The 27449-nt window shown below is 35.5% G+C and overlaps 1 protein-coding gene across 3 annotated transcripts in view; it reads left to right on the top strand.

Moving 5' to 3' along the window:
• Window positions 1-27449, top strand: part of MDGA2 (MAM domain containing glycosylphosphatidylinositol anchor 2) — a 797037-nt gene that overhangs the window by 495923 nt on the left and 273665 nt on the right. For all 3 annotated transcript variants that reach the window (XM_078053641.1, XM_078053640.1, XM_078053642.1), the window contains one exon: window positions 20229-20361. In XM_078053641.1, coding sequence (XP_077909767.1) covers window positions 20229-20361 — 133 coding nt within the window. The remainder of the gene's footprint in view (window positions 1-20228; window positions 20362-27449) is intronic.

Raw genomic sequence — 27449 nt, 5'->3', positions numbered from 1 at the left:
AAGAAGAAGAAGGGGGTGGAGCAAGATGGCGGAGGAGTAGGAGACCTGGATTTCCTCTGGTCCCAGGAATTCAGCTGGATAGGGATCAAACCATTCTGAACACCTACGGACTCAACAGGAGATCGAAGAAAAGAATAGCAACAACTCTCTGAACAGAAAAGCGACCACTTTCTGGAAGGTAGGACGTGCGGAGAAGTGAATCCCAGGCGATATTTGGGAGGATAGACGGCGGGGGAGGGGCCTCCATGGGGCGCTTCTGGCAAGTGATAGAGCCGTGGAGCACAAAACCGGAACTTTTAGAAGTCAGCTCCGCTGAGGGACGTCACTCCAGTGGCTAAGCTGGGGGTGGAACCCTCGCGGGACAGTGTGGTCTGAGGACCCTCAGGGTCACAGAAAGACCAGGGATGCCTGAGTGTGGCAGAGCTCCCAGGTATCAGAGCAGGGAAGCCGGCTGCAGAGACGGAACCGAGGCGCGGGCTCTCAGCTCGGGGTTGCCATAAACCATGATCCGCGGCACAGTCGGGCCCCTGCTCCTCCAGCAGGGACTCAACAAGCGGCAGATCCGGGGAGACTCCCCTTCCTCCCCAGGGAGGAGCGGCGCAGGAGCACACCACAGGCATCTGCTGGGTTTGGAGACTCCCCACGGGATCGTGTGCCAGAGATAGAAACGCTCGGTCACAGGCCGGGTGAGCACGGAGTGCGGCCGGAGACCGGGGAGACGGGAGTGACTGACTGCTTTTTTCTGGGGGCACACTGAGGAGCAGGGCCCTGAGTTCTTGGCTCCTCTGGGGTGGAGATTGGGAGGCCGCCATTTCCACTCTCATCCTCCAAAGCTGTACCAAAAGCTTGCAGGGAACAAAAGCTCCCAAGAGCAAACCCGAGCAGATTACTTAGCCCGGACCAGGCAAGGGCGGGGCAATTCCACCTCCGGCAAAGACATTTGGGAACCACGGCAACAGGCCCCTCCCCCAGAAGATCAGCAAGAACAGCCACCAAGACCAAGTTTACCGAACAATGAGAACGGCAGAACTCCAGAGCTAGGGGAATACTGCACATAGAATGCATTGCTTTTTTACCATGATTCTTTAGTCTTTCAAAGTTAATTTTTTTTTAACTGTCTTTTTTTTTTGAATTTTTCTTTTTACCTTTTTCAACCAACATCTTATCAATCCCTTTAAAAAAAAAATTATTTTTCATTTTTAGAGTCATATTCTATCCCTTCATAGTAGTTACCCTTATTTTTGGCATATATATATAAGTTATTCTCTCTTTAAAATTTTGAGATACAGTTTCTTCTAACAGATCAAAATATACCCTAAATCTCTAGTGTATGGCTTTGTTCTAGTCTCCTGCCTGATCACATTCTCTTCCTTTTTTTTTCCTTTCTTTTTTTTAAATCCTCTTCTTTCTTTTTTCAAACAACTTATCAATTCCTTTTATAAAATTGTTTATAATTTTCATCTTTACAGTCATATTCCATCCCTTCATCATGTCAACCCTTATTTTCGTACATATATAAGTTTTTCTTTCTTTCTTTAAAATTTTGGGAGGCACTTTCTTCTAACAGACCAAAATACACCCAAAATCTAGTGTGTGGCACTGATCTATGCACCAGCCTGATCATATTTGATCATATTCTGTTTTTTTGTTTTGTTCTGTTTTTGTTTGTTTTTATCTTTTTCTTTTTCTTTCTTTTTCTTTTTTCTTTCATTCCCTTTCTTTTCCCCCAGTATCAGGTCTTTTCTGATTTGTTTAGAGTATATTTTCTGGGGACGTTGTTACCCTGTTAGCATTTTGTTCTCTCATTCATCTGTTCTCCTCTGGACAAAATGACAAGACAGAAAAAATCACCTCAACAAAAAGAACAAGAGGTAGTACCAACTGCCAGGGACCTACTAATACAGACATTAGTACGATGTTGGACCTAGAGTTCAGAATCATGATTTTAAAGATACTAGCTGGGCTTGAAAAAAGCATGGAAGTTATTAGAGAAACGCTTTCTGGAGAAATAAAAGAACTAAAATCTAACCAAGTCTAAATAAAAAAGGGTATTTATGAGGTGCAATCAAAAATGGGGGTGATAACTGCTAGGATAAATGAGGCAGAAGAAAGAATCAGTGATATAGAAGACCAAATGATGGAATATAAAGAAGTTGAGAAAAAGAGAGATAAACAACTACTGGATCACGAGCGCAGAATTCAAGAGATTAGCGATACCATACGACGAAACAACATTAGAATAATTGGGATCCCAGAAGAAGAAGAAAGAGAGAGAGGAGCAGAAGGTATATTGGAGCAAATTATAGCAGAGAACTTCCCTAATTTGGGGAAGGAAACAGGCATCAAAATCGAGGAGGCACAGAGAACCCCTCTCAAAATCAACAAAAATAGGTCAACACCCCAACATCTAATAGTAAAACTTATGAGTCTCAGAGACAAAGAGAAAATCCTGAAAGCAGGTTGGGACAAGAAATATGTAAACTACAATGGTAGAAACATTAGATTGGCAGCAGACCTATCTACAGAGACCTGGCAGGCCAGAAAGGACTGGCATGATATATCCAGAGCACAAAACGAGAAAAATATGCAGCCAAGAATACTATATCCAGCTAAGCTGTCATTGAAAATAGAAGGAGAGATAAAAAGCTTCCAGGACAAACAAAAACTAAAGGAATTTGCCAACACAAAACCAGCCCTACAAGAAATATTGAAAGTGGTCCTCTAAGCAAAGAGAGAGCCTAAAAGCAAAATAGACCAGAAAGGAACACAGACAAGATACAGTAACAGTCACCTTACAGGCTATACAATGGCACTAAATTCCTATCTTTCAATAGTTACCCTGAATGTAAATGGGCTCAATGCCCCAATCAAAAGACACAGGCTATCAGATTGGATTAAAAAACAAGACCCATCGATATGCTGTCTGCAAGAGACTCATTTTAGACCCAAAGACACCCCCAGATTGAAAGGGAGGGGGTGGAAAACCATTTACCATGCTAATGGACACCAAAAGAAAGCTGGGGTGGCAATCCTTGTATCAGACAAATTAGATTTTAAACCAAAGACTGTAAAAAGAGATGAGGAAGGACACTATATCCTACTTAAAGGGTCTACCCAACAAGAAGATCTAACAATTGTAAATATCTATGCCCCTAACATGGAGCAGCCAGTTATACAAGGCAATTAATAACAAAAGCAAAGAAACACATTGACAACAGTACAATAATAGTGGGGGACTTTAACACCCCCCTCACTGAAATGGATAGAGCATCTAAGCAAAATATCAACAAGGAAATAAAGACTTTAAATGACACACTGGACCAAATGGACTTCACAGACATATTCAGAACATTCCATCCCAAAGCAATGGAGTACACATGCTTCTCTAGTGCCCATGGAACATTCTCCAGAATAGATCACATCCTAGGTCACAAATCAGGTCTCAACTGGTACCAAAAGATTAGGATTATTCCCTGCATATTTTCAGACCACAATGCTTTGAAACTAGAACTCAATCACAAGAGGAAAGTCGGAAAGAACTCAAATACATGGAGGCTAAAGAGCATCCTACTAAAGAATGAATTGGTCAACCCGGAAATTAAAGAAGAATTTTAAAAATTCAGGGAAACCAGTGAAAATGAAAACACAACGGTTCAAAATCTTTGGGATACAGCAAAGGCAGTCCTAAGAGGAAAGTATATAGCAATACAAGCCTTTCTCAGGAAACAAGAAAGGTCTCAAGTACACAACCTAACCCTACACCTAAAGGAGCTAGAGAAAAAACAGCAAATAAAGCATAAACCCAGCAGGAGAAGAGGAATAATAAAGATCAGAGCAGAAATCAATGAAATAGAAACCAAAAGAACAGTAGAACAGATCAACGAAACTAGGAGCTGGTTCTTTGAAAGAATTAACAAGATTGATAAACCCCTGGCCAGACTTATCAAAAACAAAAGAGAAATGACCCAAATCAACAAAATCATGAATGAAAGAGGAGAGATCACAACAAACACCAAAGAAATACAAACAATTATAAGAACATATTATGAGCAACTCTATGCTAGCAAATTAGATAACCTGGAAGAAATGGATGCATTCCTAGAGACATATGAACTACCAAAACTGAACCAGGAAGAAATAGAAAACCTGAACAGACCTATAACCACTAAGGAAATTGAAGCAGTCATCAAAAATCTCCCAACAAACAAAAGCCCAGGGCCAGATGGCTTCCCAGGGGAATTCTACCAAACATTTAAAGAAGAATTAATACCTATTCTTCTGAAACTGTTCCAAAAAATAGAAATGGAAGGAAAACTTCCAAACTCGTTTTATGAGGCCACCATTACCTTGATCCCAAAACCAGACAAAGACCCCATCCAAAAGGAGAATTACAGACCAATATCCTTGATGAACGTGGATGCAAAAATTCTCACCAAAATACTAGCCAATAGGATCCAACAGTACATTAAAAGGATTATTCACCACGACCAAGTGGGATTTATCCCTGGGCTGCAAGGTTGGTTCAACATCCGCAAATCAATCAACGTGATACAATACATTAACAAAAGAAAGAACAAGAATCATATGATCCTCTCAGTAGATGCAGAAAAAGCATTTGACAAAGTACAGCATCTTTTCTTGATCAAAACTCTTCAGAGTATAGGGATCGAGGGTACATACCTCAATATCATAAAAGCCATCTATGAAAAACCTACAGTGAATATCATTCTCAATGGGGAAAAACTGAGAGCTTTCGCCCTAAGGTCAGGAACGCAGCAGGGATGTCCACTATCACCACTGCTATTAAACACAGTATTAGAAGTCCTAGCCACAGCAATCAGACAACAAAAAGAAATAAAAGGCATCCAAATAGGCAAAGAAGTCAAACTCTCACTCTTTGCAGATGATATGATACTTTATGTGGAAAACCCAAAAGACTCCACCCCAAAACTGCTAGAACTCATACAGGAATTCAGTACAGTGGCAGTATATAAAATCAATACACAGAAATCAGTGGCATTCCTATACACCAACAACAAGACAGAAGAAAGAGAAATTAAGGAGTCGATCCCATTTACAATTGCACCAAAACCATAAGATACCTAGGAATAAATCTAACCAAAGAGGCAAAGAATCTGTACTCAGAAAACTATAAAATACTCATGAAAGAAATTGAGGAAGACACAAAGAAATGGAAAAACGTTCCATGCTCATGGATTGGAAGAACAAATACTGTGAAGATGTCAATGCTACCTAGAGCAATCTACACATTCAATGCAATCCCCATCAAAATACCATCAACTTTTTTCAAAGAAATGGAACAAATCATCCTAAAATTTGTATGGAACCAGAAAAGACCCCGAATAGCCAGAGGAATGTTGAAAAAGAAAAGCAGAGCTGGTGGCATCACAATTCCGGACTTCCAGCTCTATTACAAAGCTGTCATCATCAAGACAGTATGGTACTGGCACAAAAACAGACACATAGATCAATGGAACAGAATAGAGAGCCCAGAAATGGACCCTCAACTCTATGGTCAACTAATCTTTGACAAAGCAGGAAAGAATGTCCAATGCAAAAAAGACAGTCTCTTCAACAAATGGTGTTGGGAAAATTGGACAGCTACATGCAGAAGAATGAAACTGGACTATTTCCTTACACCACACACAAAAATAGACTCGAAATGTTTGAAAGACCTAAATGTGAGACAGGAGTCCATCAAAATCCTAAAGGAGAACACAGGCAGCAACCTCTTCAACCTCAGCCGCAGCAACTTCTTCCTAGAAACATCGCCAAAGGCAAGGGAAGCAAGGGCAAAAATGAACTATTGGGACTTCATCAAGATAAAAAGCTTTTGCATAGTAAAAGAAATAGTCAACAAAACCAGAAGACAACCGACAGAATGGGAGAAGATATTTGCAAATGACATATCAGATAAAGGGCTAGTATCCAAAATCTATAAATCATCAAACTCAACACCCAAAGAACAAATAATCCAATCAAGAAATGGGCAGAAGACATGACCAGACATTTTTCCAAAGAAGACATCCAAATGGCCAACAGACACATGAAAAAGTGCTCAACATCGCTCGGCATCAGGGAAATCCAAATCAAAACCTCAATGAGATATCACCTCACACCAGTCAGAATGGCTAAAATTAACTAGTCAGGAAACGACAGATGTTGGGGGATGCGGAGAAAGGGGAACCCTCCTACACTGTTGGTGGGAATACAAGCTGGTGCAGCCACTCTGGAAAACAGTATGGAGGTTCCTCAAAAAGTTGAAAATAGAGCTACCATATGATCCAGCAATTGCACTACTGGGTATTTACCCCAAAGATACAAAAGTAGGGACCCGAAAGGCTACGTGCACCCCGATGTTTATAGCAGCAATGTCCACAATAGCCAAACTGTGGAAAGAGCCAAGATGTCCATCGACAGATGCATGGATAAAGAAGAGGTGGTATATATATACAATGGAATATTATGCAGCCATCAAAAGGAATAAGATCTTGCCATTTGCAACGACATGGATGGAACTGGAGGGTATTATGCTGAGCGAAATAAGTCAAACAGAGAAAGACATGTATCATATGACCTCACTGATATGAGGAATTCTTAATCTTAGGAAACAAACTGAGAGTTGCTGGAGTGGTGGGGGGTGGGAGGGTTGGGGTGGTTGGGTGATAGACACTGGGGAGGGTATGTGCTATGGTGAGTGCTGTGAATTGTGTAAGAGTGTTGAATCACAGACCTGTACCTCTGAAACAAATAATGCAATATATGTTAAAAAAAAGAAAAAAGAAAAAAAGAAGAAGATACCAGGAGGGGAAGAATGAAGGGGGGGAAATCGGAGGGGGAGACGAACCATGAGAGACGATGGACTCTGAAAAACAAACTGGGGGTTCTAGAGGGGAGGGGGGTGGGAGGATGGTTTAGCCTGGTGATGGATATTAAAGAGGGCACGTTCTGCATGGAGCATTGGGTGTTATGCACAAACAATGAATCATGGAACACTACATCAAAAACTAATGATGTAATGTATGGTGATTAACATAACAATAAAAAATTTAAAAAATGTAAATCTAACAAAATCTTTTTTCTGCTTTAATCCCTTGAGTGGCTTTCAAATATTTAGAATAAATCCAAATAATGTATTGCGACCTAGATTATGTTTGACTTTGCTCTGCCTTGCTCTCTCTTAATCTATACTTCACTCACTGTTCTGGTCACATGATTCCTAGAAGCCAATCTTGTCTGTGCCTAGGGTCTCCATGTTATTAATTCTTCCTCATATTTGCTTAGGTAATATGGCAGGGGCCTTCTTAGCACTGAAGACTTACCACCTCAGAAAGGCTTCCCTGACAGATCTCTCTGAAGTAATATCCCTTCCCTTCTACAGTTACACTTTTCCAATTCCCAGTTTTATTTTATTTTTCCCATAGCACTGAATCCATCAAATTATCTCATTTGTGTATTTGGACATAAACTCACTAATTATAGAGACTTTATCTTTTCAACACCTCAAACAGCACCTGACACTTGAAAGATTCTCAACAAATATGTGTTAAATGTTGAGCCAGCCTTTCCACGGAGATGTCTGGATTTTGAGCCATGGTACAAATAAAACTGAGTCCAAGTTACTAGTAACTCTTGAGTCACTCTCTGTAATTCCATCTCTCCTTACCCACTAAAAAAGGCTTAGTGAAATGTGAATGAGAATGATGTTATAATTGGATCCATCTTAATGTATTTCATTTCCGAACTGCCAGTGATTTTCTAGTTAGTTTTTAATTGAATCTAGTGTAATTTCACTATATCAGAAAGCATACTCTGAACAATTTTAATCTTTAGAAATTTGTTGAGACTTTCATTATGCTAAGCCTATGGTCTACTTTCATAAATGATCTATGTGCACCCTCAAGAATGTGCACTTCACATTTTTGTTCCACATAGGTCACATTTGTTAATTGCGTTGTTCAGATTTCCTTTGTATTTTCTGATTTTTGTGTCTGCTGTCTTAAAAACTATTTAGAGAGGTTAATGTCTATTAATATGGCTATAGATTTGGCTCATCTATTTTTATCAATTTTTGCTTTATGTATTTTGAAGGTATATTATTAATATGTACAGATATAGAATTATTATAACTTCCTGATAGATTAACTAAGTATATTATCTTCCTAAGTATATTATCTTCCTGATAGATTTTCTGAGATATTATATCTTCCTGGTAGATTATTATTAAGAATGTCTGTTTGTACCTCTAAAAATGCTTCTTGCCTTAAAGCCCGTTTTGTCTGTCATTAATTTAACTACACAAGGTTTTTTTAAAGTTTTATTTAAATTCCAGTTAGTTAACATACAATGTAATATTAGTTTCAGGTGTTCAATATAGTGATCCAACACTTCTATACAATGCCTTGTGCTCATCCCAAGTGCCGTCCTTGATCCCCATCACCTATTTCACCCATCCCTCCAACCCACCTCCCCTGTGGTAACCATCAGTTTGTTCTCTATAGTTAAGAGTCTGTTTCTTGGTTTGCCTCTCTTTTGGTTAGTATTTGGTTTATTTTGGGGGTGGAGGGGAAATAGTAAATATTCACTTCTTTCACTTTCAAACTTTATGTGTCTTTATAATATGTCACTTGTAATCAGTATATAGGTTTTATTGTTGTTTTAATCTGGTGGGACAGATCTTAGTTTTTTTAGTATATTTGATCCTCTTTTTTTTCTACATGACCCACCTATTTTATTTTACTTGTCTCTTTTCTTGCCTTCTTTTGGAATTATTAAATATTTTTAATTATTCCATTTACTCCTCTATATAAGAGTTTTAAATTATCTTAGTATCTTTTATTAGTTACCTTAAAAATTACACCTTGCATCCTTGATTATTACTTTATCACTTCCTCAATAATGATAGAAACTTAGAATACTTTAACAATATTTACCCTTTTTGTATTTTATGTTATTTTTGTCTAGTATTTTAATTCTATTTTAAAATCAACAAGATATCATTATTTGTGCTTTGGAACAATCATTATTCACTTATATTTAGCAACTTTTTTTTTCCATTTTGAGTTAACTTTTGTTTATGGTGTGAGGGAATGGTTGAGGTTCATTTTTTACAGATATACATGTGTTGTAGCACCATTTATTAAAAAGATCATTCACCACTGAATTTCTTTGGCTCTTAAATTGAAAATCAATTGGCCCTGTACATTAGGGTCTATTTCTGAACTATTTATTCTGTTCCATTGTTTTATATGTCTGTCTTTATGCCAATACCACACTGTCTTAATTACTGTGGCTTTATAATAAGTCTTGAAATCGGAAAAAATAAATCTTCCAACTGTATCCATCTTTTTCAAAACTTGTTTTGATGTTTTGGCCTTGTATTTCCACTTAAATTTTAGGATCATTTTGCCAATTTCTACCAAAATTCTGTTAAGATTTTGAATAAAGTTGTGTTGAATCTGTAGGTCAGTTTGAGGACATTGCTGTGGAACCAAGGATGGCTGATATTGGCGGTGTATTATAATCAAGCAAGGAAAAACTTGATCCCCCTCATTTTGATTTTAGTGCTTTATCATGTGTAATATTGCTTTATGAACAATCTGAGGGCATATGTAAAATTTTCCAGCCAATTTTATTTAGAGTCATCAGCTTTTGAGATACAGATTTTGAGTTTTTTGTGTGTATGTATATTTATCATAAGTGCATAGGAACCTGGCTGTTTACTTAAGAAATTCTGGAGAGTTTCTTATAAAGAAATTACATCTCAGGGGCAAGGCAGACAGGTGTAGATAGCCACCTGGAAATTCCAGGGTTTCTTTTTTAATGGGCATAGTCAGTTTACTTTTGTACAGGAAGCACAAATACAAATGTTCACTGAGACTAATCTGGTAACATATATATGTAAATCTGTCTGGTATTATGAAAATAAGAACTGGTGAAGTTTGCTGTGCATGCCCACATCTTAGAAAACAATACATTGCTTATTGTTGCCAGAGTTCTGTGTTTGGCCCTCTGGGCTGCCTTTTTGAAACTCTACTCATGTCCACAGTTTCTTCAGGAGGGATGCAGTGGTACTTATGATAATATTACTAGTTTTATATGACTTCAAATACAGAGAGTTACAGAATAGGCAGGGTTTCTCCAAAAGTTCTGTTGAATGACAAAATTAGAATTAATAGATCAAGAATTCTAGGGCTAGAATTTTTATAATACAGATGAACATGATGCAGGGCACATTTTTTTGCCCATGAATCTCTTTGATGGCAAACAACATCCTCATTTGTAGCTTCTAACCACCTTGGAAATTTGGAAGGACTGTGAATTATGGTTGACCAACAGTAGAGAGCAGCAATATGAACTTAGCTTGTGGTCTTTATTTTGACAATGATAAAATGTAATTTTTATGTAGGTTCTAATTTACAATGTTATCATACCTAGCTGTTTTTCTCTACATTGGAAAAAAACCCCACACATTTCTAAGTAACTATCCAGAATTGTGTTATTGAATTAAAGGCATTAATTGTTTAGTATACATATCAAATTTGCTCTAGATTTAAAATTAATTCTGTGTTGTATCCTTGAAATATTTTCCAAGATATATTTGCCTTCCTATAATGGCTTTGGCATTTGTAATGAGATAGGAATGGTATTTAATTTTCCTATTGCTTATTGTGCTAGTGTTTTTATGTGTGTATTTATGTATATATAAAATTCTTAGGTGTTATTGATTTCTTGGATGGTTGTTTCCCATCAACTACCATGTATACTTCGTGATGGAAAAACTTTCCATATTAACATCATTTGTATTGGATTACTTCAGTAATATTTTAAAATTATTTCCACAGATCCTATGGCCTTATGGCTTCATAATGTAAATAAGATCCAGTTAAAATAACTGAGATCTATTATGTGTAAGAACTCTCTGCCACAGAAATAGAAGTTACTAGGCATGGCCCCTCCTCTGCTAATTTTGTTGATATGTATGGGGAGAACTTAAAGTAAATAATGATTATGATACAAAATAAAAATCACTGTCAAAATAGGGGCACACAGTAATGCCAGGGAGAGAGCATTCAAGGTGGAAAACAATAGTACCTGTAATAATACAGAAGGAAGACAGTATCTCCAGGATTGGCTGGTGTCTCTCTGGTTGGCTGGAACAATAATTGGTATGGGTGGGGAACAGTGGACTGTAAAGCTAGGACAGTATGCTGGGACTATATTAGAATAATTCACATTACAGATCATAGTGTGCTTATTTTTTAACATTAGAAAATAAATGTTTAAGAATATTATGTTTCGTTCTTCAATGACAATGTCTTGTTTTTATTAAATAGGATTTCCCCATTCATATTAATTATATCAGTTTGAATCAAATATTTACTTCACCATCCTATTGAGTGAGAAAATATTATTTATACTTTTTTATATAGCTCATGTTAATGAGGTGAAATTGGCCTGAGTTCCTAAGTCTGATAGAATTTATAAGAATATAATGTAGTAAATTTAAGAAGAATAATTATGCATTTATACTTCCACTCAGTACTGAAGATGTAAGCTAACATAGAGTGTCAATTTATAAGTTAATAATAAGTTAGTCATTAGAGATAGAAAAATGATGGTGAATTAAAGTTTTTAATTTTTTTACTGATATCTGAAAATAAATATTTTAAAAAGTTCTAATTTCTTTTATAAGAAAATTAGAAATAGTGCTATTGTAATACTTCTTTACACAATGGCAACAGTGGTAAGGGCACTGACTAATATATAGAATGCCTTCCTTTTTTAATTTTATTTACAAAAAGCAGTTTTAAAAGCTTAAATATAGGTGTTGCAAATAATTTGGTCATTGTTAAAGAAACATGTACTTAAATTTTACAAACCACACATTTTTGCTATTTTTCTAGAACTTTCGTAAAGATGTTCATGACATCATCTTGTGTATTGTAATTACACCATCTAATTACAAGACTGAACATATTTATATCAATTACATAGTTAGTTGTAATTAGGCTAATTAGACTAATTATACAATTAGACAATAATCAACTGAAAATTCCTTTTTACAAATCATGGAAATTCACATACAAAAAGCCTTCTATCATCACAGAATATTAAATGTATATGAGCAAAAGAATAAAATTTTATGTGATAAAACCAGTTATAAGTAGTAAAGTCTAAATCATTATAAATATATATATTCAAATGTATACATACATGCCATTTGATAATCTATATATCAATATATATCAAATTGATATATAGATAACATATATAATATATATTGATATCTTCTGTTTTGTTATGCATTATGCTACATATATATATTTTAATATTATGGACTTTGGGAGCTGTTTATTCAAGGGAATAGGGTCATCCTGAATGCCTTCATCATTTCCTGAATGTAGTGAATTAATTAAATAGGTAAGGTTCAAATTCTCCCATAACTCTGCATGTTACTTTCTATATTCCTTCAATAGGTTTTGTCTGTATTAGCCCCTCTCACTCTTTGGCATGCTGCATAATCTTACATATTCGCCTAGATGGCTGTCCAGTAGGTTCACATATTTTGGTACCTTGTTTTCTGACTACTAGATATAAATTATCTTAGCTCACCCAGAATAATTCTCCAATCCCATGATAGCTGAATTGTTCAGATATCCTGGATCTAGAGTTCACAGTAAAAGTTATTCTTTCTTTTTGTCTTTTCTTTTCATGTGCCCATTTTGCTGCTCCATTCTGCATAATAATTAACTAGAATATGCCATCTGCAAACCATTATATTTATTGGGCCATACTTGCTGTGGGAATCATCTCAAAGAGTAACATGAATTCTCTTTTTAAGCCTTAACAATATTACTTCCCAATATGTATTCTTACTTTTGAATAACATAAACACGAGGCACGTTCCTGAACACAAAAACGTAGGTACACAAAACATTTTTTTTTTTTAAGATTTTATTTATTTGAGAGAGAGAGACAAAGAGAGCAGAGGCAGGGGCAGAGGGAGAGAGAGAGACTCCCCGCTGAGCAGGGAGCCCGATGCGGGGCTTGATCCCAGGACCCTGGGATCACGACCCCAGCTGAAGGGAGACGCTTAACCAACTGAGCCATCCAGTCGCCCCGGTACGCAAAACATTTCAGGAATACATCCACTACAGTAGTGACCTCTATATTTTAATGGCCAGAGCATCACTGTTGTTGGTTCAGATGTATCCGATTGTTTTATATATTTCCTTCCCTTGCGGCTTACTTCCCATTTACATTTTCTAATTCATAACTGACTATAATTCTGTGGATGGCTCCTAACTCAGCTTTATAAATCTACCTTTCGGCCTCCCCTAATGTTAAGAATTTTTTATTCCTATTACTATTTGAGTCAATATGGTTAAACAATGTTTACTGAAAGCTTATATGCAAGACAATGAGTTGGCTCTATTTTTTTTTCTAGTCAGCAATCTTTACTGAATTGACAACATGCACTGCATAAATGACAGGGTGGAACTTAAAGTGAAGTTATCTCATATAATGGAAAAGGCAGATCGATACAAATATATAATTCAAAAAACAGCAAAATAAAAGCAAAAAAATATAAAAAGCAAATGACAGAAAACATACACAGACAGTCCCCGATTTATGATGGTTTAATTTCTGCTTTTTTGACTTTACAATGGTGTGAAAGTGATACATATTCAATAGAAACCATACTTCAAATTTTGAATTTTGATCTTTTCAGGGCTCGTGATGTGCAGTTAGATACTGTCCTTGTGATGCCGGGCAGCATCCGTGAACCAGAGCGCCCAGTCAGCCACAGCACAAGGGCGATACCCAACTGATCACACCTGATACCTGTATAGCCATTCTGTTTTTTACTTTCAGTATCATAGTCAATAAATTACCTGAGATATTCAACAATTTATTATAAAATAGGCTTTGTGTCAGATGATTTTGCCCAACTGTAGGCTAATTTAAGAGTTCTGGACATGTTTAAGGTAGATTAGGCTAATCTGTGACGTTTGGTGTATTAGGTATATTAAGTGCATTTTCCACTTACAATATTTTCAATTTAGGATGAGTTTATCAAAGATCATTCTCTCTTAGCAGCATAAGATCAAGAAACAGAATTTCCAAGCACATCATTCCCTCTACGGTTGTAGTTAATTTTAAGTCAAGAAACTGGCTATTGCTTAATATTTGACAGATAGGAAGTGCTGTGACTAGCATAACATTTAAAGGAATTGGCTTTTCCTCGTATAATTTTTGTTTTTTTACCAAGAACAGGGAGGACCAGGAGAGTTGGCCATGTATCTATTCTAATAGTCCATGTGAAAATATTCAAATGTAGAAAAATTACAGAGAAAGAATCAGTATCTAACTGATTATTAGTGTGACAAGTTTTATAGAAAGGGTAGAGAAATGAGAAAGTAATGAGGATGATACAAGAAATATAACAACATAAGCGAAGGACCAAGTGCTTAGTGAAGAAGAATGAAGTCTTGATTTTTATAGATTTTATATTTTTGCCTTTTATTTCAGAAGTCATTATGATTATATATTATGACTACATTTCTTCTTGAAGGATATGATGGGTGGAAAAGACCAAATTTTAAGAGCATTCTGTCAATCAACAAATATTTATTAAGCAATAGATATGAAAAGTTTCTTACTATGTATTGTGAGAGACAGGATGCCTCTATCACAGGGGCCTTACAATTCAGTTAAAGAACATAAGGCAACCATTGAATGGTAACTCATAAGCAAACACTAAATAGTGATTTATAAATAGATGGCATGTGATGTGATGAGCACTGGGTGTTACACGCAACTGATAAATTATTGAACACTCTATCTGAAACTAGTGATATGTTGGCTAATAGAATTTAAATAAAAAATAAATAAATAAATAGATGTCTTAGTATAAAAATGCAATAAAAATTCCAAAGAAAGTGAAAATTTACTTCTAATTGATAAGCTCAGAAAAGACTATAGAATATATACTATTTTTTTTTGAACTGTACCTCGCTTAAGTTGGGAACAGAAAAAGACGTATATTAGGGGGTAAGGAGTAGTTTTTTTTTTCCCCTAAAGATTTATTTATTTATTTTAGACGAGGGAGGGGCAGAGGGGGAGAGAGAGAGAGAATCTCAAGCCGACTCCCAGCTGAGCAGAGAGCCCAACACAGGGCTTGATGGAGCCGAAATCAAGAGTCAGACGCTTAACAAACTGAGCCACCCAGGGTGTTTTCTTTAAAGATGGGAGTGTTTTCTTTAAAGATGACAGAGTGTTTTCTTTAAAGATGACAGAATTGGATATTATAAAGAGATAGTTCAAAATAGTGATGAAACTAATTGGATGGGAATAAGGAGTTTGAGGACTAAGGAAAAAGTAATTTTGCTTAGACTGCGTAGGGTCTCAAATGACAAACTGAAGTTTTTGAAATGGTGTTTCAGAGGAGAGATGGGTAGAGTTTTCTAGCATGGACCTGGCATGATGATGGTATGTCTGGTGGCAGCTACAGAATGATTAGAATAAAGGAGAGCTGCAGTTCTCCGTAGTAGACAGTACATCACCTTAGCCAAAATGAGCACGCAAGCAATGTTTGTTAAATCAGTGAAAAGGGTCTAAGACAAATATTATGCCTACAGGATTGGAAAGGAAAGGTCATTTCATGAAAAGAAAATTAAAGAATAATCTAAAGTTCTTGATGTCATTGAATGTGGGGTAATGAGAAATGGTAAAAAATGAATGATGCCATGACTTCTGAGTCTGGATTATGGGAAAATGATGATGGTTTGCATTAAAAAGAACATCAGAAGAGAAAATAGGTAGTGCAGCTAGTCTAATGGAGTGTAATAGTGAACTCACGGAGTTTAATATGACATTGTATGCCCTACTGATGAAAATCTCCGTCAAGCAGTTATCAAAGAACGTGAGATGAGGCAGGAAGTCAGAGGTGTAATAGGGAGAGGAGAGGACATGTGCAGAGAGGCCAGGGACATCCAACAGGAAAAAAATACAATCTAGAAATAGAAGAGGTTGGGGCACCTGGGTGGCTCAGTCAGTTAAGCATCTGCCTTCTGTTCAGGTCATGGTCCCAGTGTCCTGGGATGGAGCCCTGCTTTGGGCTCTCTGCTCAGCAGGGAGCAAGCTTCTCCCTCTCCCTCTGCCTGCCTCTCCCTCTGCTGGTGCTCTCTCTCTCTCGCTTTCTACCTCTCTCCCTCTGTCTGTCAAATAAATGAATAAAATCTTTAAAAAAAAAAATAGGAGAGGCAAGTCTGACTTGTTCATTGGCATAGTATGAGGTGGTTTCTTTCTGAAGGGGGGTGGGTAATGCAGGAAAAATAAAAGTCAATGATCTAAATAAATACATAAAAAAGAACGATCAAAAAGAATTAGAAAACCAGGATAGATTATCTTAAGAGATCCAGAGTGGAGGAAAATACAAGTGCAAGATCATAATTGCTAACAAATATTGCAGTTAAAAGGACAGGCAAAAATTGGAGACGTTCGATTTTATTAATTATAATACTATTGGTGATTTTTTTCAAGTGTGTTTTTTCTGTTGTTTTGCTTAGAGATTTGTCAGGAACCTATACATTGATGTTAATTAAAACTATGGTAATGGATCAGATTCCACTGGGAATATATTAGTAGAAGATTGCAGACTAAAATTTGCACAATAGATAGAAAATGAAATGGAAAACAACCAAGAAGTGACTAACTTAGGATATAATAATTACCTACACATATGGGCTGTCAAAGTAGCAAAGGCAATCTAAAGTGTTAGAAATAAACAGAGAAGTATAGAAGCATAAAAAAGAAAGATTTATTGAATTGTAACAAAAGAGCATCATTAATGACATTAATAGGTACAGTTTCAGTGGAGTGTTGAAATATTTTAAAAATATGGATTAAAAATAATTTGTCAGTGGAAACAGAAACAAGTACTGGCAGAATATAATTAACTCTGTGAATAAGAAACTTTATCACTAAATGTACATCTAAATGACACTGTTTCTCCTTTGTATGTATTTGAGAATCATTATTACTGTATGATTGCTTTTAGAATATTGACTATACATACATTAACATCTATTGAATTCATATTGGGCGCCAAGCAGATAATAATCCTGGAGAAATAAATATGTGCAAAACAAAGCCTTGAATGGTGAAATATAGGTAGTTGTAGCAGTTTTAATTGAAAAAATATTCATTTACAAAGTGTCTCTCCTATGCTAAGTCCTATGCTAGGTGCTTGGAACATAACACTGAGAGCAGGACAGATGTAATCACTGCCCCCTAGGTACTTACTGGCAAGGGGATGAGTCTGGCAGAAAATAAATCCATTCCAGAAATAAATGGAAAAATGAGAATGTATTATGAAGAAATAAAAGCACACTTCACAAAAAGGGATTTCTCCTCTTCCAGAAGGTGAGGCAAGGCTTACCTGTGGAAGTAAGGAGCATTGGGATCTAAGAATGAGATGAAATTGATAAGGCATAGAGAGGTGAAGAGCCAAGCATGTGCTAAGTTTCTGTGATAGAAGGAAGCTGGATGTAAGGCACTAAGAGAATGAGATGAAACTGGGGAGGAAAGGAGAATGGACCATATAGGGTTGACCATCATGTTAATAGCTATGGTGTTCACTTTAAGAACAATAGTTAAGTCATCAATGTGATTTAAGCAGAGAAATGTCATGATCAGATTTTCATATTAAAAAAAAAATTCTGGTTGCAGGTCATTATGCTTGCATGTGTTTTTTTTTAAAGATTTTATTTATTTGAGGGGGGGAGGAGGAGGGGCAGAGGGAGCGGGAGAGAATCTTAAGTAGGCTCCATGCCCAGTGGAACCCCATGCAGGGCTTGATCTCTAGACCCTGAGATCATGACCGAGCTGAAACAAAGAGTCAGACATTTAACCAACTGAGCCAACCAGGCGCCCTGCTTGCTTGTGTTCTTAAACTATACTAAGCATAATCAGGAATTTCTTAGCAGACTATAGGGTGTAGAGCATTACATTAAAAAATAAATAAAAAGAATGGTCAAGAATGAACATATTTCAAAATTAATAAAAGGATCTGAGAGGGAGATACTGAATATATGAATAAGAAGTAATTGAAAGTCTAAGATTCTTGTTATTAAAGAAGGAAGAATAAATTTAGAGGAATAGATCTGAAGTTCAGTTTAGAATATGTTAGTTGATTTTTAGGTGTCTGTGAGACATCAAAATGGACATATTGAGGTAAAAATTTGGTCTATGTATATGAAACTTAAGGGAGAATAGAGATGTAGACTTGAGGAGGGGGGCAGGAAGATAAGGCTTGTGGTAGCAAGGACAAGATCACCTAGGGAAATTTTATAACTCAAAATTAATTGTGAGACAGACAGTTCCAGGGATACCAACAGTTAAGTGTTGAGAAGAGAAAGAAAAGTGAAGAAATCTAAGCAATAATAGTCACGAGGTAGAAGGAGTATGATATATCATCTCATTCAAAAATTATCTGAGTCAACTCGTTCTAGTATAATATTTTCTTTCAACCATGCTTTCTAACTAAGCACACACTTCTAGGCATTGTATTTAGTAAATATAAATGAGAACTCTGTAATGCACTGAGAGCGTGTTTTAAATATAAGTTCTAGAAACACACACATTGACTATGTATATTCATGTGGGATGTATTTGCTTTTGTTTATGTAGAAAAAATACAGTATCTTTCCTAAAGAAAAATTGAAAGGTAGGAGATTGTTCCTTAGTCCACTGGGGAAAGTAACTGACTTAAGACCAAATTTTGACAGTGAATGAATGGAATTATGGCCACAGTGCCCTTGCATCCTGAAGGAGAGATTCATTTGACACATTTGAAAAACTAGGTGTCCACGCCTATGTGTGAGCAAGCTTTTTTGCAAATGAGCAAGCAGTGCCTTTATGTCTTGTTACTAAGTATTCCGATCCTTCTGAAGAGTGTATGAAAGTACTGCAATTTTTAGGATTTGAGAGATGTTACACATGGTTACATATAAATGTTATTTGGAAAAAAATTAACATTTTGAAAATTGTTATACCAAATATGATTTCACTGGGATACTGTTTACCATTTCCATAATTGAGTTACTTATGAGAGGAACTATTTTGAGATGGTGCATTAATGACCTTAGAAAGTAACAAAATCTCAAAAAACCTATTTTAAATTGAGCAGGTTTTCTTTCTTTAATTTTTATTGTTGTTTGTTTGTTTGTTTGTTCTTTTACCCTTTGAACAATTTCAATGTTTTACGTGGTCTTTCTTGGCTCATCAAGAATTTGTAAGATATTTCTGTCTACTTGCCTGATTTGAGTCTATCTACAGTTTTGCAGATTTACCTGGAAGATCTAGACCTTGAGCTCCTGAAAAATAAAATTGCAAACACAATAATGCTTTAGAAACATTCATGAATGCTTCTTTAAGGCATTTTACATCTGTCATCTGTCATTGATATGTATACACAAAATATTTATGTATATAAATTTAATTGCCTGTCATTAGATTGACTTCAATAACTTTGTTCTACCAACAGTGTTTCATTTATTGGCTTTTCTTCAGAATCCATTCCTTTCAAAATATTTCATGGTGAAGTCTGCATAGATTGCAGTATTTGTTGAATAAACTCCATTATTAAGTACACTGTTCTGATCTTTGCACAATAATTTGCATAACTACCCCCAGAAATAGATTTCTCCCCCTAGGAAGCTAGTTTGCAAAGAAAACGTTATGAATTTTCATTTCAGTCTCAGCTTTTATCCCCAGGTACATCACAGTGTTATTTTTAAATGCATGGTTTTTTGTTTTTGTTTTTTTTGTTTTTTTTAGGGCATTTTCCTTAAAAAAAAAAAAGACAACCTGACACATTTTTTTTTTTTAAAGATTTTTTATTTATTTATTTGAGAGAGACAGAATGCGAGAGAGCAAGCACATGAGAGGGGGGAGGGTCAGAGGGAGAAGCAGACTCCCTGCCGAGCAGGGAGCCTGATGCGGGACTCGATCCAGGCACTCCAGGATCATGACCTGAGCCGAAGGCAGTCGCTTAACCAACTGAGCCACCCAGGCGCCCATCCTGACACATTTTGATAATAATATAATTTATACAATGTAATGCCATGATTCATTCATTCATTCATTCATTCATTTTGGTTACCATTGACTTTTTCTAATGACCTTTTCTACATTTTTAGGGTGAAACCAAGATCTTAAAACTAAAGAATCTTCGACCTCAGGACTATGCTAATTATAGCTGCATTGCTTCAGTGAGGAATGTATGTAATATTCCTGATAAGATGGTGTCATTTAGACTTTCCAATAAAACAGGTATGGAGCTGTTTTATGTGTTATGTCTGTTATCCATAGCTAATGCTTAAAAAGGTTAAGTTTCTTATAGACCAAATGATTTCTATAGTATATGTAGGAACAAGGCATCTTTTTTTTCCACAGAGAAGTCTATGATATCTGAAAAGTTATTGGTAAATGTACACTGTAAAGTTTAATTTCAATATGTTGCCATGTAATGTTTGTTTATATAGCATACAAAATTATAGTTCCTTAAAATAGTATATTCATAAATGTCACAATCATGCCCATATCCTGTTCAAAGAAATTCTGAGAAATATTAGATTCTTCATATAAAAATTTATGGTCTAAATTGTTAAAAGTGTTTTGTGATTCCAAAGCTAAGTAAAAGAATCTCTCTCTTACTCTGTTTCAAGTCAAGAATGTTAATTGGTAATTTCAGGTAGGTGTTTTTAGGAAAGTATTTTTGTAGAAAATGTCAAAACATTAGCAAGATTGCGACTTAAGTTAGCCTGTGTTTAGTAATAGAGACCTCAGAATAACTGCAAGCATGTTAAAGAGGAATTGCTAAATGAAAGAGCAAAGAGAAAGCGTGGGAATGGACTGTCTTTTGCATGATTGTGTGCGAACAATCACATTAATAAATTAGAATTTGAACTGGTTTTGAGAAACTTTCAGTGGCAATTAATGTAAATTTTTACTTTCAAATAACGCTATTAAAATAAAGAGTTTTAAAAGTAATTTTCTCATTAACAAAAACCTTAAAAAGTGTGGGTTTGGTGTGCCTGGGTGTACGTTTTGATTCTGCTGCTTATTAGCTCTTGGATCTTGTTGAACAAATTGCTTCACATTCTAGCTCAATTTCCTCACAAATTCGTAACGTTGTAGGGAAGAATTAGTGAGTTAATATACATAAAGCACATGGAACACACTTTGTCCGTTTTCCAACAAAGAGCTAGTCAGCATCCAGCACATTTGATGAAAAGATTATACCTGGGACTTTATTGGAAGGTGAAAAAAAATGGGTGCTCAAGTGTTGATTCATCAACACAGGTTCCGTTGATTTGTTAAAATCTTGAAAGATAATTTTTAAAATGTATTCATTCATGTATTTGCCAGAGACTTACTGGGTTCCTATTATGGGTCTGCAATGATAGGCATAGGAATATTGGCTAAGATGTAAATTGCCTTAAACTAGAGAAATGCTTTATTAAGCACTGGGTAAAAGTCATTGGTGGAAGGTAAAAGGAGAATGTGGGACATGAAAGTAAACTTTATCAAGAAGGATGAGAAATACTTGAGGGAAACTACATTGCAGAAAAATAAAATCTTAGTGAACCTAAGACTTATAAAAGTTAATAATCTCGTTTCACTTAAAAAAAAAGAAGAAATAGGATATTGAGAAATAAATATCAGAGATTAACATATAAGAGCTGAGTGTGATTATGTTGTTATTCTTAGCATGAAATACTTGGTGAATTATTATAATTAATTTTGTTTTTCTTAGTTTCTTTAATATATTTTTAAAATACCCATGATCCAGAGAGAAAAATTATAAATAAAATGGAAGTAGGTCGTATAGGATGGATAAACATATTGCAGTAGAATAACAACCAAGGAGTAGGTATATTATTACATATGTTACAACCTTGCCCTTGAGCAGTGCTTTATTACTTGTAAAAGTATTTCATGTTTATTATCTCAGTTTATCTTTATAACTACTGAGCTGTAGGCAGGTAGATTTTTTTTGTTTTTCTTGTTTGTTCTATCACGTCTTTCTCTATCATTTGATACATAACACACTAGCCCGTGGTGATTAAAGTATCCACATTAGATTGTTTTGAGAATGAACTAAATCAACATAAACCAAAATTCATTAAAGACAAAGAGGTACAATGAAATCATATTTAACATTTTTTCTGCTGTAGGAATGTGTATCTTTATTATTTCCCAATGTCCCACAGCTACTAATGAGTGGGGACAAAATTTATCCCAATGTGTGAAGAGTTATTTTAAATAGGAGACTGACTAGCTATTCAAAATTTTTGTGGAGCCAGAGAAAATGAACCTAAATCTTGGCCAGAGTTTTACTAGGAATAAATAAGGACTTTTTAACCTAAAGCTGAAAGGAAGAGATTACCGTGAGAGGTGATAGACTTTCCAATTCCTGAGGTCTTATAAAGCAGCTGGGTGGCTTTATTTCTGAGGTGATTTTTAACAATTGCCAGCTCAGAAAACAAAGACTTGACTCCCTGTCCTATGGAGAGAGCACAGGAACTCTGTCATATAAATGTTTTGTTTAACTCTTCAGCTTTCTGTCCCATTCTTTATTTTTCAGGCTAAAGTATTGTATATCTAGACCAAACTAACAAAATAACCTATTATTCTCTTTCATAAATTATCACATAAAGATTTTAGATTGATGTTCACTGAAAATGAACATTAGAGTTATGGCAAATAATTGGGTTAAAAAATATAAGCTAGTACCTTGTTTGACTCTTCAATAACTATAATCAAACCTGTCATGTGGTTTACATATTCAAACCAGGTTTGCTTCAGCATTTTTCCCATCTGGTTGTGCTCAAAATTGGAAGAGTTGGTGCATTTCAAATAGGTGAAATCATTGAGGTAGCTCTCAAATTACACCAGAAATAAATTAAGCTTTCAGCATCTTCATGCAAACAGGCTTATAAACTGACAAGTGCATACAGGCTAGTTCATTGCTTTCTAACACTGGAAGAAGATCAGGAGTCACCATTGGCATAATCAGTGTGAGAGACAGGTATTTTTTTTAAAGATTTTATTTATTTATTAGAGAGAGAACATGAGGCGGGGGGGTGGTTGGCAGAGGGAGAGGGAGAAGCAGTCTCTCCACTGAGCAGGGAGCCCAACATGGGGCTCAAACCCAGGACCCCAGGATCATGACCTGAGCGCAAAGTGGACACTTAACCGACTGAGCCACCAAGGTGCCCCAGGGACAAGTACTCTTTATGGTTTCATTCTTGTGAATCTTTAAAGGACATAAAATTCCCATGTTTTTAACTCTTGGTTGGAAAATGTCAAGGAAAATGTTGAATGTATTGAGGGGGAGAATATTCTATTATAAATATTGTAATATGTTTGATTACTCTTCTCTGTTAATTAATATGTTGAGGGTAACTTTGGAAATAATTTTTGTAATGGAGATGAGATAATTGACTATCAGATGTATTTTTGGTACAAGCAAAATTTTATTTTAACAGTTCTATAGTCAATGAAAAATTTTAAATGCAGTCAGTTTATTGACCCGATTTGCACAGTGCCCAAATAACATAGCATATGAAGATGGAAACAGTGTCTGCTGTGGATAAAGTTTTGTAAATTTTTTGCAGCAGAACAATTGCATCATGGAGTACAGTTTTCTGGGCCCTTCCTGCACCTGCTGAATTAGACTTTCTGGGAATGACCTACAATGTATACACCTTAAACAAGCATAAATCATTACTTTGGAAAACAGATACTGTCTATATTATCAGAATGTTTTCCATGAACCCATTCTTTGTGAATTGGAACTTTCGTTAAAAATAAGTCTACTTTGGGGTGCCTGGGTGGCTCAGTTGGTTAAGTGACTGCCTTAGGCTCAGGTCATGATTCCAGGGTCCGGAGATCCAGCCCTGCGTCAGGCTCCCTGCTCAGCGGGAAATCTGCTTCTCCCTCTTCCTCTGCCTCTCCCCTCCACTTCTGCTCTCTCTCTTTCTCACTCTCTCAAATAAATAAATACAATCTTTAAAACAAAAGCCTATTTTTTTACAACTGCTTAAAGAAGCCATGTTCAGGTGTCATTTTAAAAGGCAATATCATCTGTAGATTTATGAACAACATGTTTTCTTAACTTTCCTACTGTGAGTTGGCATTATAGTAGAGCTTATAATTGTATGTCTACCATGTCCAATCATTTGTTAGCCCCTGTTGATTACTTGGTGTGCTATGAAAAATCTCATGTCACAGAAATGTCATTATTTATCATCCCTAATATAGCTGTCTTAGAACTTATCGTGACAATTTAAACAATTTTATAAAACATGAAGCTTTAGGTTTATTTCTTTATTGTCATTAGGTTGTAGCAGGGTCCAAAGTTGTTTTGGTTATTTTCTTACTCCCATTTGGAAGAAAAAGAATGTTAGCTCTTGATTGATAAATTCTCAATGTAGCTATATTTTTCTTAGTTCATTAAAACAAACCTGCTAAAATTTGTAAATTTACAATATTGATAAATATAGATATATATTTTAAATTAACATAATTATGGTAACTATTAAATATTAAAATTTCTCAGATTATGTGTGTTTCTAATGTGAGGGCATACAGAAATTATGATAAAACAAATTTAATTTATTTTAATATATTTCAAACACTTACATATGTTGATGTCTCATGATTTCAAAGGCAAATAAGAATTAAGTAAGTTACTTATATTAGGATGAAAAACATATTTTGTAACTGCTTGAGAGGGTTATGATGTGTTCTATAAAGAAATGGGACAGGTGGGGCTAATTTGACTTAATTATATAGGTCCTTTGATTCAGTGGGTTCACACTTAACATTTATAAAAATTATTTAATTAAGTTGTCTTCCTTAAATGCACATCACATTTAGGAACCAAGTCATTGCAAAAGTGTTACTGGCCAAATAAATAGGGGAAACCTATACCCCTTTCTCCTCTTCCTCTCTTTCTCCCTTCTATCTCTCTTTCTTTTTCTTTTTCTTTTTTTTCACCCTTTCATCTATGTTAATAAATTATCATGAAAAAAGTTAGAGGGATTAGGAGACATCTCTGTTTCTTATGTTAGATAACTGTTGTCTATTCTTCTTATTTTATATAACCCACAGGGAAAGTGTAATATCAATGCCCAGCAATTGCAACAAACCTCAATATAACATTTTTGCAAAATGGTGATCTATTTATGGTAATTTCCTCCTATGTTTATGGAAATTTAACTAATGTATGTAGGTGTTGTGAGAAATAAAATAATATTTCATTTATAGGAATTTTGTAGGAATAGCTGTAGCTATGAAATAAAAATACATAAAAACTTCCTCTTATAAAATGGCATGCCCATTGTCATAGATAGTCTAAGTGCAAAGGAAGGGGCAGTAGACATTTTGCTATACATCTAGGTGCTAACCTCATGCATTTTTCTTAGCTGTATGGATATTGCAGTGCCTTGCCTTTAGGTGATCTCCCTGCATCTACCCAATCAATAGCATCATTTATTACAACTTAGATATGGTATTTCACTAAAAGTAATAACTTAAAAAAAAAAAGACTAAGTTTGTGAGAAATACATAGTGCAAGTACAATGACTTCCTGGACTAGTTTGCTTGGGCTACCATAACAAAATAACAGACTGAGTGGCTTAAACAACAGAAATTTATGTTTTCACAGTCTAGAGGCTAGAAGTCTAAGAGTAGGGTGCTGTCAGAGTAGAGTTTTGGTGAGGCCTCTCTTTTCTGGCTTGTAGACAGCCATCTTCCCCCTATAGACTTTCCTCTGTGGTTCACAGAGGGAGAGAATGAATGAGCAAGAGCTCTAGTGTCTCTTCCTCCTCCCATAAGGACACAAGTCCTATAAGATTACAGTCCCGCCTTTGACCTCATTTAACCTTAATTATGTCCTAAAGGCCCCAACTCCAAATACAGTGACACTGGGGTTTAGGGCTTGAACATGTGAATCTTAGGGGCACACATCTCAGTCCATAATACCTCCTTCAAATGACTGAAAGGTGGGCTTTACATTTCGGATTCCTTTTCTTTTAACATTTCAGGTATTGGGGTGCCTGGGTGGCTCAGTCAGTTATGTGTCTGTGTTTGGCTCGGGTCCTGATCCCGGGGTCCTGGGATCGAGTCCCACATCGGGCTCCCTGCTCGGCGGGGAGCCTGCTTCTCCCTCTCCTTCCGCCGCTCCCCCTCGCTCATTCTCTCTCTCAAAATAGATAAGTAAAATCTTTAAAAAAAATAAATAAAATAAAATTTCATGTATAAGTTTATAATATATGTTAAATCCAAGTAAGAAAATGAATCTACCATTTAGAGAGAAAAGACTTTCTTCAGTGTTATCTCAAAGAGGGAACTCTAATGAGAGTGTTTTGTGGACCTATTATTTTTATCTTTGGAGAAATGGTAAGGGAGCAACAATAAAAGGTAAGTGAAACTTTAGGTAGGGACAGAAATCACTTTTGTAATAGTATTATCATGAATTTTTAAAAGCATGGTCAAAATATTGAAATAGGATCACAAATAATGTATCAGTGAACCCATGCATTTTTTTTCTGATTCCATTTTTGTGATGGAGAAGTTAGTATGTGCAACAGAAGACAAAACAAAAGGAAGAAAACAGAAAAAATCCAAGAATCATCATTTCATGCACAAATGTATATTGAGAACATGAATTCCTTAGTAGATTTTTTTATCTTAGATAATTTAGATTTTCTAAATAGTATTTACTACTAGATGCACCAAAGGAACACACATATTGTTGATGTGTCATCATTAGAGAATGAGATGTTTCCTATAACTCTTTTGCATGAATTTCAAAATTCAAAAGCCTTAGATTCAAATTCTGGTTTTCTGAACTTGGAGATGTTACTTAGCTTCTCTAAACTTATTTTTCCCCTCCCTAAAATGGGGATAACACAGAGTCCAACCTTATTTGGTTTTGTAGGCTATAAATGCTATAAAATGAAAAACTTTTAAAAATAAGTATCTGGCACATAATAAATATAATATACAGTAGCTAGAATTGGATTGTTAACCTAGATAATAGAAAGAAGGAATAAAATGGTACCATCAGTAATCATGGTGAGATGGTGACAAGAATCTTAGACTTTTTGTTAGGATATTACATACAGCTTCAACCATTGATGACTAATCTTGAAATAAATTCATAATCTTTTCTAAATTACTTTTATCGGTGGATAAATGAAATAATATTTCTCAGAGAAATCTATAGAAATGAATACATATTCTGGTATATTTCTGTCTAAACTATTATTGGCAAAAATGTTTAGCAGAAATAAAATACTATTTTGTGAAATTGATAATGGTATGTGAGGGAAATTGAAAAAGCTTGC

The sequence above is a fragment of the Halichoerus grypus genome, chromosome 8 (assembly GCF_964656455.1).
Source record: "Halichoerus grypus chromosome 8, mHalGry1.hap1.1, whole genome shotgun sequence".
NCBI lineage: Eukaryota > Metazoa > Chordata > Mammalia > Carnivora > Phocidae > Halichoerus > Halichoerus grypus.
Note: the sequence above shows the minus strand (reverse complement) of the source record. Positions and strands in the feature narration are given on the sequence as shown.